This window comes from Podarcis muralis, chromosome 14 (genome assembly GCF_964188315.1).
Source record: "Podarcis muralis chromosome 14, rPodMur119.hap1.1, whole genome shotgun sequence".
NCBI lineage: Eukaryota > Metazoa > Chordata > Lepidosauria > Squamata > Lacertidae > Podarcis > Podarcis muralis.
The window spans coordinates 2049015-2065046 of record NC_135668.1 but is presented as its reverse complement, the minus strand read 5'-3'; the positions used below and the strand labels follow the sequence as shown (position 1 = coordinate 2065046).

General features: G+C 43.8%; 1 protein-coding gene across 9 annotated transcripts in view; it reads left to right on the top strand.

Annotated features, from left to right (window-relative positions):
• LRRC49 (leucine rich repeat containing 49) overlaps window positions 1-13915 on the top strand; it is a 57251-nt gene extending 43336 nt beyond the window's left edge. For 8 of the 9 annotated variants that reach the window (XM_028706831.2, XM_028706833.2, XM_028706832.2 and 5 more), the window contains 3 exons: window positions 1336-1445; window positions 6008-6161; window positions 12835-13915. In XM_028706831.2, the coding sequence (XP_028562664.2) occupies window positions 1336-1445; window positions 6008-6161; window positions 12835-13041 (471 nt within the window). In that variant the 3' untranslated portion in view covers window positions 13042-13915. Of the gene's footprint in view, window positions 1-1335; window positions 1446-3309; window positions 3661-6007; window positions 6162-12834 lie in introns of those variants that run through there. The other variant, XM_077918947.1, reaches the window with a different exon arrangement.
• The last annotated feature ends 2117 nt before the right edge of the window (window positions 13916-16032 follow it).

Sequence of the window (16032 nt, the reverse complement as noted above, 5' to 3'; positions counted from 1 at the left end):
CGGGGTATAAATAAATTAACAACAACAGCAACAGCAACAATTTATTATTATTATCATTATTATCATTATTATTATATTTATTTATTTTGGGGAAGGATGCCCCATAGGTGGATCTATGAGTAAGGCAGTGAGCTCATAGAATCAGGCCCAAGTCCCAGCCACTCTATCTGGAGGTGATAAAAATTCTACTCTACCTTGTAAGAATGATTGTGTGAAATGCTTTGAAACACTATGTATTATTATTTGCAATAATTGCCAGTTTGGTTGCAGTCTTGCTGTGCGGCGTCAGGCAAAATGATAGTCAGTTTTAGTTCTTTGTCTGTAAAATGGAGGTAATTATGCCCTGTATGCCATGGCGGTTGTGAAAGTGAAAGGAGGAAGCTTGCAAAGTACTTGTGCATGCTGCAGCACAGACTCGTTAATGCTAAGTAAGAATGGGCACAGGCCATGCAAAAGAAAGCAGTTTTCAAATCATAGAATTGTGGAGTTGGGAGGGGCCCATAGGGTCAACTAGCCCCACCCCCTGCAATGCATCTATACAAGTGGGAGACATTTTACTGAGTTATTAAACCAGGGAGCCCACAAATACAGTATCCAATGGCAACCTTTCATTTTAATTTTGGAGTAAAATTCTGCAGTAAAATTCTCTAACCAACGTAATCTACTATAGGAGAAAAGGCCACCAGCAATACAAGGAGGCCTCTGTCAAAATGGCACCAGGATGTTAGGCTCTTGTTATGGGCTGGAGGGAAGGTGGGGGAACAGGCACACACAAAGGTGACCAGCTGCTCCCCTCCTGCAAAACTGCACACTCAGCTGTGGGTACACAAGGGACATGCTTGCTTGCCTTTGCAGGTGTGGATACTGAGGTGCTGACCTTCATTGGCTACCAGAAACCATGACCGCCAAACCCAGTCATTTTTGGAAACTTGTGCAAAACCTTTCTGGTGAAATGGAGAGCACTTTGAAGTGGATCACTTGGTGTCTTTTTATTAATTGCTTTGTTTGAAAATTTAACAAGAAAAAAATGAATTAAAATGAAAATAAGAGGAAGGAAAAAACACATTAATAACAATAAACAGAGATTTCTAATAATAAGAGTAGACCTCATTCAGTTCATATTGTGGATAGAGTGACTATCAGTACATGAATCTTAAATTAAACATGTAAGTTAACACAAGCCCTTCAGCTGTCCAAATAGGTATGCCTGTGTAAAATGGATGCCTGTGTAAAATATGTTTGAATTCAACCAGAGCAGTGAGGGCCTTGGCCCATTGTGTATTACCATGGCCCAGATGGTGCCACTTTGACCCCTCCATCTTTCCCCTTCTGCAGGTTACCCAGAATGACATGGTCATGGCCGAAAATCTCTTTGGTGTCTTAGCATATGTAGCATCTTCAGATGTACCCTACTGCCGCCTGCTTTCATTCCTCGGAGATTGCAGGTAAATATAAATACACACATGAGAGTCATTTTGCTTTGTATGCCAAGGCTATGATTAGTTGCATACACATAGAGCTCCCCCGGGATTGTGCTTCCCCATTCAATTTAACAGAGGGGCAGCTTCTTTGTATGCACAAAAAGAAGCCTCCAGCGGATGTCCCTGGAGGCAGAGGCGGAGCAAGGCGGGTGCGGCGCACTCTGGGTGCCATCCTGACGGGGCTGACATTCTGCCCCCCCCCCCCCGCGACTCCCAAGCCTACAGCGAGCTGGGGAAAGGGGGGAGCTGCAAAGCGGCATGCAAAGACAATCCTACCCGCTAGCCATTGGCTGCGCGCGGCTTTGCAGCTCCAGCTCTTTCAGAGCTGCAGCCGCGGGCAGAGGATCCCGCTGCCGCCTGTTGGCTCATGTAGCGACGCTGTGCATGCGCCATACGTATGGCGCACATGCATGGTCGCCGGGCGGTTTGCCCCACCCCCTGACACCCAGCACCGGGGGCCGGTTAGCCTTCCTTCACCCCTGCCTGAAGGAGGGCTACGAGAGCATCTCTGAAGACATTTGGAATAGACAGTACAGTAGTGGGACAGGCGGACTGATTTTGTTTAGTTTGCCTCCCCCCTCATGAGCCTGCATGAGAACGCCATTCCACCCTAGAGATCATCCTTCAAGTCCCCTGATGCACAACAAATAGGGCCCTGGCAGAGAACCACCTTCTTTTGTGATACCCACAAAACGGAAGGTTCTCCCTTTAGAGGTACATCTCCCCTTGACTGCCATGAAGACCATCCTGTTTTGGTGCAATTGTTCAGAATTGTGCTATCTGTAAGGTTGTGCTTACTCCTTCTTGAACTCTGCTGTTCTGGTATGTTGACTTTCAAGTAGAGATTCATCACAAATGGCTGTTCCCATTCTGCTGCAGATGGTTTCTGCCAAATACGACGTTATTTTTCTCACAGTATGCTAGTTAATGTATGTAACTTACATTCATTACAGTGTAAAGGAAACGTCAAACAATGTGAACATAATTAATTAATTATGTATTGTTTGTGGACTTAAAGCCCCCGCCCACAACATAGAATCATAGAATCATAGAGTTGGAATAGACCACAAAGGCCATCGAGTCCAACCCCCTGCCAAGCAGGAAACACCATCAGAGCACTCCTGACATATGGTTGTCAAGCCTCTGCTTAAAGACCTCCAAAGAAGGAGACTCCACCATGCTCCTTGGCAGCAAATTCCACTGTCGAACAGCTCTTACTGTCAGGAAGTTCTTCCTAATGTTTAGGTGGAATCTTCTTTCTTGTAGTTTGGATCCATTGCTCCGTGTCCGCTTCTCTGGAGCAGCAGAAAACAACCTTTCTCCCTCCTCTATATGACATCCTTTTATATATTTGAACATGGCTATCATATCACCCCTTAACCTCCTCTTCTCCAGGCTAAACATGCCCAGCTCCCTTAGCCGTTCCTCATAAGGCATCGTTTCCAGGCCTTTGACCATTTTGGTTGCCCTCCTCTGGACACGTTCCTGTTTGTCAGTGTCCTTCTTGAACTGTGGTGCCCAGAACTGGACACAGTACTCCAGGTGAGGTCTGACCAGAGCAGAATACAGTGGCACTATTACTTCCCTTGATCTAGATGCTATACTCCTATTGATGCAGCCCAGAATTGCATTGGCTTTTTTAGCTGCCACGTCACACTGTTGGCTCATGTCAAGTTTGTGGTCAACCAAGACTCCTAGATCCTTTTCACATGTACTGCTCTCAAGCCAGGTGTCCCCCATCTTGTATTTGTGCCTCTCGTTTTTTTTGCCCAAGTGCAATACTTTACATTTCTCCCTGTTAAAGTTCATCTTGTTTGTTTTGGCCCAGTTCTCTAATCTGTCAAGGTCATTTTGAAGTGTGATCCTGTCCTCCGGGGTGTTAGCCACCCCTCCCAGTTTGGTGTCATCTGCAAATTTGATCAGGATGCCCTTGAGTCCATCATCCAAGTCGTTGATAAAGATGTTGAATAAGACCGGGCCCAAGACAGAACCCTGTGGCACCCCACTAGTCACTCTTCTCCAGGATGAAGAGGAACCATTGATGAGCACCCTTTGGGTTCGGTCACTCAGCCAGTTACAAATCCACTGAGTGGTAGCATAGTCAAGACCGCATTTTACCAGCTTCTTTACAAGAATATCATGGGGCACCTTGTCGAATGCCTTGCTGAAATCAAGGTAGGCTACATCCACTGCGTTCCCTTCATCTACCAGGCTTGTAATTCTGTCAAAAAACGAGATCAGATTAGTCTGACATGACTTATTTTTCAGAAATCCATGCTGACTATTGGTGATCACAGCATTCCTTTCTAGGTGCTCACAGACTGTTTGCTTAATGATCTGCTCCAGAATCTTCCCTGGTATTGATGTCAGACTGACTGGGCGGTAATTATTTGGGTCCTAAATGAATAACTCTCGTATCTGCTTGAATGATTTTCATTCCTGATCACAGACAAATACACAAACCAGCAATTTCCACTTCCTTTTTAATTTTGCATGGAAATCTAGTGTGCATGTGTCTGCCATCATTGTGCTGCTTCAGTGGAGACTTCTTCATTCCTTTTCCCTGGAGACTTCCGTTTCAGATTTTGCCTACAACCACAAGGTGGCAATATCTTCCCATAATGATGGCAGATTATGTTCCTGGGACGCGGGTGGCACTGTGGGTTAAACCACAGAGCCTAGGGCTTGCCGATCAGAAGGTCGGCGGCTTGAATCCCTGCGATGAGGTGAGCTCCCGTTGCTCAGTCCCTGCTCCTGCCAACCTAGCAGTTTGAAAGCACGCCAAAGTGCAAGTAGACAAATAGGTACCGCTCTGGCGGGAAGGTAAACGGCGTTTCCGTGCTTCACTGGTTCGCCAGAAGCAGCTTAGTCGTGTTGGCCACATGACTCAGAAGCTGTACACCGGCTCACTCCGCCATTAAAGCGAGATGAGCGCCGCAACCCCAGAGTCGTCTGCGACTGGACCTAACGGTCAGGGGTCCCTTTACCTTTCGATATCCCTTTCACAGGTAATACAAACTGTTCTTTCCCCAACTTTCCTGCTTTTAGGTTCTTATCTTTAACTATTATTCCTCAGAGTCACTTATTTCACTTATTTTATTCCATGACCAGCCACTCTCAAAATGGCGAAGGCTTTCCCGCTAGAGCTGGCTTGCATCTCCCCTCCTCCGACTCTGAGCTAGAACTGAACCCTTGCTTTTCCTGGGAACACCCTGTCCCTCCCTGTTGTTCCTGTTGCTCTCTTCTATTAGCTTCACTGCTCTCCTCCCCCCTTGGGGAAAGCTTTCTCCATCTGGGAAACTGGGAACTTCTAACTCCTAACTCTTCCCTGACAGATGACTCCTGTAGAAAGGCAGAATTAAAAACAGCCACCCTCCCTTTATTTATTTAGAAGATTTAATAAACCACTAAACACAAAAGTTCCAAAGCTGTGCTCATAGAGCATTATTATCCTAATGTTAAGATAAAGCAGCTTCATAACTTCAACTAGGCTCACCTGTCTTGGTGGAACCACTGAGGTCTGGGGGTTTACAGTGTGTTGTCATCAATAATGGGTGGAACCCAAAGTTCCTGAGAGACGGCCTCCTCCCCTGCTATTCTTCCAGCTCCCTAAGATCACTAGGAAGGGTCTTTCTTTGGGTCCCACTTCGGGTGGAGACATGGTTGATGGTGACTCGAGAGAGGGCCTTGATAGTGGATGCATCAGTATTGTGGAAAACCTTGCCCTGTTAAATGGATGGCTTCCTTTCTGGACATTTTTTGCTGGCTGATATCTGATGTTTCTTTAAATGGATTTGTTATGTTTTTTATATTTGTGTTGTTTTTATTCTTTGTATTTTAATATATATGTTATTGTATTTTTATTTTAAAATGTTGTCGGTTGCCCTGTGTGATGGCATGGGAACCAGAAGGGCAAGATAGAAACATTCATATAAAATTAAATAAAGAAAATGTTTAATTTCACTACTACTTTTTTCAGTTTTCATTTTGGTCCATCGCCAATGTGTTTAGATTTCCCAAACCCCACCCCTACTTCTCTCTCTCTCTCTCTGAGACTCATTTACAGTACAGTCATACCTCATGTTACGTTTGCTTCATGTTACGTTCTGTCAGGGTGTGTCCCGTGGCAACCTGGAAGTACCCGTTACTTCTGGATTTCGTTGCTCGTACATGCGCACAAGCACTAAATCGCGCTTCGCGCATGCACACAAGCTCCAAATCATGCAGCGCACCTGCGCAGATACAGCGCTTCAGGATGCGCTCTTTTCATGTTGCGAACGGGCCTCCGGAACGGATCCCATTCGCAACCAGAGGTACCACTGTATCTGTCAAACCACTGTATCAAGGGGCTGCAGTTCTGAGATAACAGAGGAATACCTTGCATGAATCGGGCAGCAAGATATTCTGTAACCAGGAACCCATGAATTTGAATGGACAAGCACAAATGAAAGGTTACTCAGGCAATGGCCAAGCTACAATAATTTAGCTCTGTAAATCTCTCTCCCTCCTGCCTTGCCTGTCCTTAGGAAGAAACAATTGTGTTATCTTTTGGAAGCAAAGGGGAAGAAATTGGGGACTGCCAGTGAGGATGGCAATGATCGCCGAAAGCTGGGAGGAGAGAATGCCAGTCGGCTGGCGCTGAATTACACCACGAGAGATTCCCAGACAGAAAAGCTGGAGGTAAGGAGTTCCAGGTGGAGCAGACACTAAAAAATTTCCAACTGTTTTTGTTACAGTAGCTCATTTACTTTTTAATGGGTTTATGATATATTTTCTTCTGCTTCGAACAGCACAGTTGACTTCTATCTAGTGAAACAGTTTATTTCGAGATTTAACTGGAACATAACCAATACCTCCTGCTCTGCAACCTAGCGGTAGCACTATTAAAAATATTCATAAAGCTGGCATATGCACATTTGTTGTAAATGGAGATATTCAGCACAGGCTGATATACCCAAAGACATTCTCTTTCTCCTTCTTTGTTCTGCTGTAAAATGAATATAAACAGGTTAGGGTTTCACGGGCAGAAAGCTGCTGATATATATTTGGTGCAGATCATAGAATCATAGAGTTGGAAGAGACCACAAGGGCCATCGAGTCCAACCCCCTGCCAAGCAGGAAACACCATCAGCGCACTCCTAACATATGGTTGTCAAGCCTCTGCTTAAAGACCTCCAAAGACGGAGACTCCACCACACTCCTTGGCAGCAAATTCCACTGTCGAACAGCCCTTACTGTCAGGAAGTTCTTCCTAATGTTTAGGTGGAATCTTCTTTCTTGTAGTTTGGATCCATTGCTCCGTGTCCGCTTCTCTGGAGCAGCAGAAAACAACCTTTCTCCCTCCTCTATGTGACATCCTTTTATATATTTGAACATGGCTATCATATCACCCCTTAACCTCCTCTTCTCCAGGCTAAACATGCCCAGCTCCCTTAGCCGTTCCTCATAAGGCATCGTTTCCAGGCCTTTGACCATTTTGGTTGCCCTCCTCTGGACACGTTCCAGTTTGTCAGTGTCCTTCTTGAACTGTGGTGCCCAGAACTGGACACAGTACTCCAGGTGAGGTCTGACCAGAGCAGAATACAGTGGCACTATTACTTCCCTTGATCTAGATGCTATACTCCTATTGATGCAGCCCAGAATTGCATTGGCTTTTTTAGCTGCCGCGTCACACTCTTGGCTCATGTCAAGTTTGTGGTCAACCAAGACTCCTAGATTCTTTTCACATGTACTGCTCTCAAGCCAGGTGTCCTAGCAATGAATGAGCAAATACAGATGTATTTTTTTTATTGACCACTTTTCAGCAAAGAGAGTTCCCAGGTTTAAAATTCACCGTTCAATCAGTTGGTGGTGTGGGATGGGGGGGGGGGACAGCCAAAGTGTATGAAAGAGGTATGGTATCTTCTACTACCATCTCCACCAAGTGCCTTGGTAGCCCTCTAGATTTCCAGCAGGCTTAGTGCCCCTCCAGACACTCCCAACTGCTTTCCAACTGCAGCACTTAGGGGCCCTTGGTGGGGAACAGTTAATTCGTTTGTCATTGAGAAATGTGTGTTGTTTAGGGGAGACCTCTGAGTGGCTAACAGTCACATGGTCTTACACATGTCCTAAATCCCATTGGGTGCAACAGCACGTATATCCAGGCAATTGTGTTTAGAATTGCCTGGATATAGGCAAAAAAGTAGTAGAAGATAGAAGACAGATGAAAACATGATGTAAAAACTCCTCTAAAAAAACAACCCACCACCAAAAGAGGGCACGGCAGTCTACATTCCTTTTTCTTCACCACTTGTAGGATCTGAGTAGTCTTCAAAGGCAGCCCGCTTCATAACATACTGCAGTAGTCTAGCCTGCATGTGGCCAGGACATGAGACCACCGTTTGTATATTAATAGGTGGGCCTGAAGCTGAGGCCAGTTAGTGCTTTTTATGGCCAAGGTCAATTATGAACAGAGGCCCTTCCCCACTCCCAGAGCCATGTGTACAGAATTCTTATAAAGATCAAGAAAAGTGAGGCTGTGTAACTCAGGGATTTGAAGCAGTAAATAGTATGCAAGACAAGCTAATAACAAGGCTTCACTTCATGATTCCATCACGTCTCAAGAAAAGACTATGTAGCAAAATAAGGTCCCTTGAGGAATCTCGCAACTGGGTAAATTGCAGGTTTTTTGCGGGTGTGTGTGTGTGTGTGTGTGGCAATGTGTGTGGAAAGGCAATGTTCCACATGTGCCTGTAGATCAGGGGTATCCAACATGGAGCCCTCTAGGTGTTGTTGGACTCCAACTCCCATCATCCTTGACCATTGGCTGCATTGCTAGGGCTGATGGGAGTTGGAGTCCAGCATCTGAAGGGCACCACATAGGCCACCCCTGCTGTGGATTTCACCAAACATCCTATGGGAACAAGTAAGAAGAAGAGTAACTGCCAGTTCAGCTTTTTCATCAACTGCAAACTATCATCATAAATGTGACGGGTGGCTCACCCTTGAGGGCAGCAAGTTAACGTTACATTTTCAGATCGAGGCAGCTGGAAGGGATTTTCCCTCTCTTCTACTACCCATTAAAAACAGTTCTATGTGGTTTGCAGGAGCAAGTCATGACCTCACATTTTCAGCTGGGCTATAAATCAGTTGGATTAAACATTGTGACAGCTTCCAAAGAGCCAATTGTCATAGGGCTTTGTGGAAAGCCTTCATAGAAGGGGATTAGAATAATTGAACAAGAAAGCCTCAGTGTCACAACAGTAGATTCTCCCCTCCCCACTCATCAGTGGAGGCCAAATTGCTTGATTTTCTAGATCTCATTGATCAAAAAATGTGTCCCGACACAGAAGGAATACTGGTGGGTGGGTGTAGAGAGAGAATTCAGAGATACAAATTCAATACATAATAATGGGAAATGGTCTCTATGGCACAATATTAAAGTACACTGCCTAACAAACTTTTTCATAACAATAGACTTCCAACAGTATTGACAGTAGAAGTTGCTGCATCCAAATGATTAATGACCGCCAGCTTCAAGAAATACACACCAGTGTTGTTAATAGTTACATCCAAATACATTCCTGCCAACTGTGGCACTAAAAGAAACACACATCCTTGCTTTTTAAAGCCTGCAATCCTTGCTATATAATTACATAACCTTTAGAAGACATCTGACGGCAGTCCTGTATTGGGAAGTTTTTAATGTTTGATGTTTTATTATGTTTTTATATCATCATCATCAAACCTTTTATTGGCATCACATACAAACATCCATACAAAAAAATTCCTTCCAGTAGCACCTTAAAGACCAACTAAGTTAGTTCTTGGTATGAGCTTTCGTGTGCATGCACACTTCTTCAGATACCTGAAGAAGTGTGCATGCACACGAAAGCTCATACCAAGAACTAACTTAGTTGGTCTTTAAGGTGCTACTGGAAGGAATTTTTTTGTTTTGACTATGGCAGACCAACACGGCTACCTATCTGTAACTGAAACATCCATACAAATCAGTACAGAATTACCGCTTTCTCAGTGACACAAAACATTTGTCAAATGAAAGAGGCAAGGCAGTCTAACATTACATCTCTGGGTCTCCAGGGAGATCAGACGTCTGCAATGTGTTTCGACGACAAAAAACCAGATAAAGATATTTAGCCACTACCTTGGTGAGCTCCAAGGGACGCGGGTGGCGCTGTGGGTTAAGGCCTCAGCGCCTAGGACTTGCCGATCGAAAGTTCGGCGGTTCGAATCCCCGCGGCGGGGTGCGCTCCCATCGTTCGGTCCCAGCGCCTGCCAACCTAGCAGTTCGAAAGCACCTTCAGGTGCAAGTAGATAAATAGGGACCGCTTACCAGCGGGAAGGTAAACGGCGTTCTGTGCGCTGCTCTGGTTCGCCAGATGCAGCTTGTCACCCTGGCCACGTGACCCGGAAGTGTCTGCGGACAGCGCTGGCTCCCGGCCTATAGAGTGAGATGAGCGCACAACCCTAGAGTCTGGCAAGACTGGCCCGTATGGGCAGGGGTACCTTTACCTTGGTGAGCTCCTGATTATTCCCCAATAATAGAAAATGTATGACCTCTAACTCTGGTTTCCATTTGGAACTGCGGGCAGAGATCAACACCCCAGAGGACAGGATCACACTTCAAAACGACCTTGACAGATTAGAGAACTGGGCCAAAACAAACAAGATGAATTTTAACAGGGAGAAATGTAAAGTATTGCACTTGGGCAAAAAAAATGAGAGGCACAAATACAAGATGGGTGACACCTGGCTTGAGAGCAGTACATGTGAAAAGGATCTAGGAGTCTTGGTTGACCACAAACTTGACATGAGCCAAGAGTGTGACGCGGCAGCTAAAAAAGCCAATGCAATTCTGGGCTGCATCAATAGGAGTATAGCATCTAGATCAAGGGAAGTAATAGTGCCACTGTATTCTGCTCTGGTCAGACCTCACCTGGAGTACTGTGTCCAGTTCTGGGCACCACAGTTCAAGAAGGACACTGACAAACTGGAACGTGTCCAGAGGAGGGCAACCAAAATGGTCAAAGGCCTGGAAACGATGCCTTATGAGGAACGGCTAAGGGAGCTGGGCATGTTTAGCCTGGAGAAGAGGAGGTTAAGGGGTGATATGATAGCCATGTTCAAATATATAAAAGGATGTCACATAGAGGAGGGAGAAAGGTTGTTTTCTGCTGCTCCAGAGAAGCGGACACGGAGCAATGGATCCAAACTACAAGAAAGAAGATTCCACCTAAACATTAGGAAGAACTTCCTGACAGTAAGAGCTGTTCGACAGTGGAATTTGCTGCCAAGGAGTGTGGTGGAGTCTCCTTCTTTGGAGGTCTTTAAGCAGAGGCTTGACAGCCATATGTCAGGAGTGCTCTGATGGTGTTTCCTGCTTGGCAGGGGGTAGGACTCGATGGCCCTTGTGGTCTCTTCCAACTCTATGATTCTATGATTCTATTATCAACATATAGTTTACATTTAAGAACCATATGTGTAAGAGTTTCCACCTGATGGTCTTCACATGGGCAAATTCTTCTCCTTCCACCATTCCCGAGAACCTTCTCCATAGGAGGTTTGAAGGATCTGAATTAAAATGCCCTTCTTTCTTGAGGATTAAGCAAAAATTCAAGATAATTGTGGTTAATTTCATGTGCCCAAGAAAGTTGAAAGTTAAGAGGGGAGCATGTTTTCTCTGCTGCTGCTGTTAGTTCCTGGCGTTCAATGTCCCACAACCTAAGTTTTTATTGTAGCCTTGGCAGATGGTGGGGACATTGATTGCAAAGATTCCACTGACAGCCCAAGTTGCTGTACCGTTGTAGACCTGGGGAAAGAAAGGGATCTATAAAACTTCACTAGGGAGAGGATCTTTATCTGTTGTGAGGCAGATGTTTAACCAGCATGTGAGAAATCTCACCCAGGCTATGGTCTCTACCTTGTGTTGACCTCCCTCTAGACACAAGGCTGCATAGGGTACACAACGTGGGACAGCAAAAATCTTAAAATGGAAAGCTGCCTGCACTCGTTCTACCAGCTGGGTAAACCCTGGCAGCCAGAATGGAATTCCGTAGAGCAACTGAGCTATAACTTTGGCGTTGAAGACCTTGAGTGCAGAGGGGATATGTGAATTACCTCTTGTTATAAAGAAACACATTGTGGCCTGCATAGACATCTTACAGGCATTCACCACTGTTGCACGGTGTGAGGACCATAGAAGCCTATGATGAGATGTAATTCCCAGGTAGCTGAATTTGAATACCTGCTGGATGGGTTTCCCACCAAATACCCAGCTATAGCTTTTGCGTGAATTATGTTTTTATATGTGTTGGAAGCAACCCAGAGTGGCTAGGGCAAGCCAGTCAGATGAGTGGGGTACAAATATTTTAATTATTATTACCCTACTTACCTGTGAGAAAGCCTCACTGAATTCAATAGGACTTACTTCAGAGTACATGTGTTTTGGACTTCGCTGCTATTGTTTAAGCAAAATGAAATGCAAGAGGCGCTCCATATTTCTTTTTGCCAGATATTAACATTAGGTCTGTTGGGGAAGTTTGCTTTTGACTATTTGTGTCTTAAAACCATGGAGAGAAAAGGAAATTGGGACTGAGGGAGATGTTGGTATAAGGTCTGGAAGGGCATACACAAGCTTGATATGTACATGCCTCACAGTCCCCCTGGCTACAGATTTTGAAAATGCATTTTGGTGTTTGATTCTTTTTCTCCTGTTGCAATTATTCCACTGCCACCCCCAACCGGATGAGCAGGGAATAATAATAATAATATAATTATTATTATTTGTGGAAAAGTAAAAAGAGAAAACAGTAAATTGATGATAGATTATGTTTGTATTTTTGTACAAAGAAATGTTGTTTATTGTACACTGCTGTGGTATTTTGTAGTGTTTAGTGCTTTATAAATATTCCAAACAATAAACAAACGAACAGTTGCCAAGCAAGGGAGAGCACATGGCACTAATGGCCACACCTTGCTTTGATATTGACATTTGAACTAGGCTAACATTTTGTATATTCATTTGAAGTGGAAAATACTTTGACAGCAGGCTGCTGTCTGAAGTGACTAGAATATTTTTGTTTTTAGCCTACCTTGGCTTGCTTTATAAGTTGAAAAATAGCTTCCTTTCTCTTCTGCCAAAGGGAGCTTGGCAATGCTCAAACACTTGTGTTCTTTTACCCCAGCAGAACCTGCTCTCAAAACAGATCTTTTGGTGTTCCTTGTTCCTTGTTGATATGAGCAACATATCAGCCCGTTTCACTCTTATGTCTCTGGCATTTTTTAAATTAAGCTTAGCTGCTCTGGATGAATTTGTTTCCTGGCCTTCACCCTTGAAAATGGCTCTTTTGCATAGGAAGCGAAGGACAGGAAGGACTTCTGCCATTCCTACATCCAAGACTTGGTGAAGGAAGCGGCTGACATCAATATGAAGAATGAGTCCTTGCAGAAGCTCTGGCCTCAGATGTTCATTGAACTCGTCAGAGACGCAGTGATTGAGATTCGCAATAAGGATTCCTACATGAAGCTCTGCCTGCAACGGATCGCCAGTCAGAAATCGTAGGGACATGGCTTCCTCTGCCCTTCAGGGCCACCCTACATTTTCCACAAAGGCCTAAAATAGTGTAAAAATTACCATCATTCTAGGACAGTGTATGTGTGTGTGTGTATATATATATATATTCCATTGAAGAAGCCTCATTTTCACCGTAAAATGTTCCCTCTTTTGCATTTTCAGATGGAGTTCTTTTTCCTTGTTCAAATATACACCCGTGTGTCTATACACCAGCTTAAAGCAGCAATATGCAGGTAACTTGGTATCTGTGCTGTGGTTTACAGGCTGTTTTTTGTTGCTGATGCTGCTGTTCTTTTTTGCTAGAGCACTCAAATTACCAGGTAAAAAGTCCCACTCTCTCTTATTCCCATCCTTTCAGTCATTTTCCTGATTTGGCACTATTGTTGTTTGAGTTGGGGCAGAACTTCTCAGATGGAAATACTGGATTGGGGGGGATTGAAAAATCAATAAATTATTCTTTTTGTAAACCCCAAGTTTGATCTTTAGAGAATTGCTTTCATTTGGTTACAATGGCACCCTGCAATGCTAAGCTTAAGGATTCAGTAGCAAAAGGTACTAATAGATCCTGCAAATACTAAGAAAAAAATCAGGGATTTTTTTAAAATAGATTTTATTTTTGCATTTTCTATTTTGCATAAACAAATGAATTAAATATGTAAACATATAATCGCTTTTGCTTCTCTCCCCCCCATTGTGGATTTTAATGTAATGATTTTCCCCTCTTCATCTCTTTCATAACTCAATTTTTTATAAATCCTTTGTCAATCCATAGTTCAAATTTTTACTACAAGTTTTCTGTCAATCCTACAAATGTATGTAATTGTTTACAATAGGTTTTCAAATAAACTATAAACTTTCCCCAGTCTTGGACTTCCGGGTTGGGGCCTCCGGCAATGGCGGAACTCTTCCGATCGGGAGGAATCCGCTCCGTGAGAAATAGGGTCTGAACCGCCACGGCGAAGGCGGAGACCCCCAGAAATCACAGGCGGAAGAAGCCTGTGAACTTGGGATTCGGCTGGCACCTTTTGCGCCCCCCCTACTCGTGGGGAGACCTGGCAACGGGAATCCGGAGCGACGTGGGGTGAGCGGCGTGGTGCTTTGAATCGACCGCTTCTTTCACGGAGTGAAGCCGCATTGCCGCTGTCGGGGAGCGCTGACTTTTTTCCTGTGGACAATTGGATTTTAAACAACAACCCGTGAGTAGAATGGAAAATTGGACATTAAAATAAGTTAATTTGGCACCAAACGGGGAAGGTTCAAACAGGAAGTCCACCTCCCCTTTCTATAAATAGACTGAAGCAAAGTACTTGCTAACTAAGGTCTTGGAAAGTTTTATGTAAAGGATCCAAAACTCCACTGATTGAAATTACTTAATCCCCCCTGGAAGCGGGGGGAGAACTTTTAGGAGAAGGTGGAATTTAAAATTGAAGCACCACGTCTCTGAACCTGGGAGCGGTTTGTAAAAAGCCCATCGACGGTGAACAGGATAAATTTGACAGCTAGTCTAAAAGAAGGACATTGTTTCCATTGTCCGCTTCTGCGCTTAAAAAGAAGAAAAAAGTAACTAAAAATTGTTACTAAACTTACTTTTGGAATTGTGCTGGAAAGGATTGATACAAAGGAAGTCTGGCTTCCTCTAGAGGGAGCATTGGGACATTGTTACAAGAGTGCAGCTGCTAAGATAAAGACTGTGGGAAATTAGTTTTGACCTCGAACATCTCAAGAAGGAAGAAGTAATCTCTGCACTGAATAGGACAATCTACTTGTTGGGAAAGCTGCATAAACAGATAGATGTCATGGCTACCAATGTTGGCATTTTGGGAATGAAAGTGGGCAGCAGTACAGAAGTGGACAAGAATCCGGCACAGGAATCTATTTTAATTGAACAAATTGATGAATTGGAGAAGGAGAAAGTCGCTGTTGTTGAATATAATGCAATACAAGGGGGAGCCTTAACCTTACAGTGGCAAATGGAGGATTATAAGTTGAAGCCCTCTATGACTGTAACTAGGAAAAGCCAGACTGTAAAGATGGGAGCCTGGCCAGGTTTGGAAAAGGAAAGTGGGAGAGACCCCCTTATGCAGGGATCAACCGGCTTTTGGGGCATGGATGTGGGCCAGGAGGAGCTTGGAGCCTTTGGGGCTTTTGGACTTGGAGGATTTGTGAAACAGGATTTGGAATATTTTGTGGGCCCTAGCTTCAACTATGGAATTCTGGCGGACTGGTTAAGAAGGAATCTAAGCATCGTTGGGTTGGAGCTCCCCCGAGATCTGTTTTTTAGCATTAAAGATTATCAAGAAGATCGGCAGAAGGGACGTCAAGAAGAGTTAAGAGCCTCGGATATAAGATCTCCAGGTTGATGGACTGTTGGAGGTTGATGGAACTGACGGCAGGGGCCGAGACCGGGGAGGGGGGACGGCGGGGGGGAAAATTGGGAATTTAAAGTGTATATATGGAGATTTTTTCTTTTTAAAAAAAAATAAATTTTTTTTTAATGAGAGATGAATAAATCGTGGAATGAAAATTTTATGACCCTAGGGGAAATGTCTTAAGAGATCAAGTTCAAATATATTAGTTTTAATGAGAAATAAGATTAAATAAAGTAAAAATGGATGGTTAATTGGTGAAAGAAGAGAATGTAAAATTACAGTATATTAGGATGGATTATTAGGATAGAAACAAGGATGAAGGATTTGCTGGAATATTTAACTGAACTGGAATACATAGAGGGGGTGTGTGAGGAGGTCAAGGAAATAAGCTAAAGAAAGAAAGTTAGGTAAAGGTTTGATTTGGTTTTTTTTCCCCCCGAATGTATCTGTTTTCTTTTTCTTTTTATCTTTATTTTTATTTTTATTTTTTTTATTATCTTTTGATGTGACTTGTTTTTATGTACTGATTGCGTTTTCTTTTTTGTCTCTCTCTGTAACCTTTAAAACTTGAATAAACATCATTTAAAAAAAAAACTTTCCCCATTCTTTA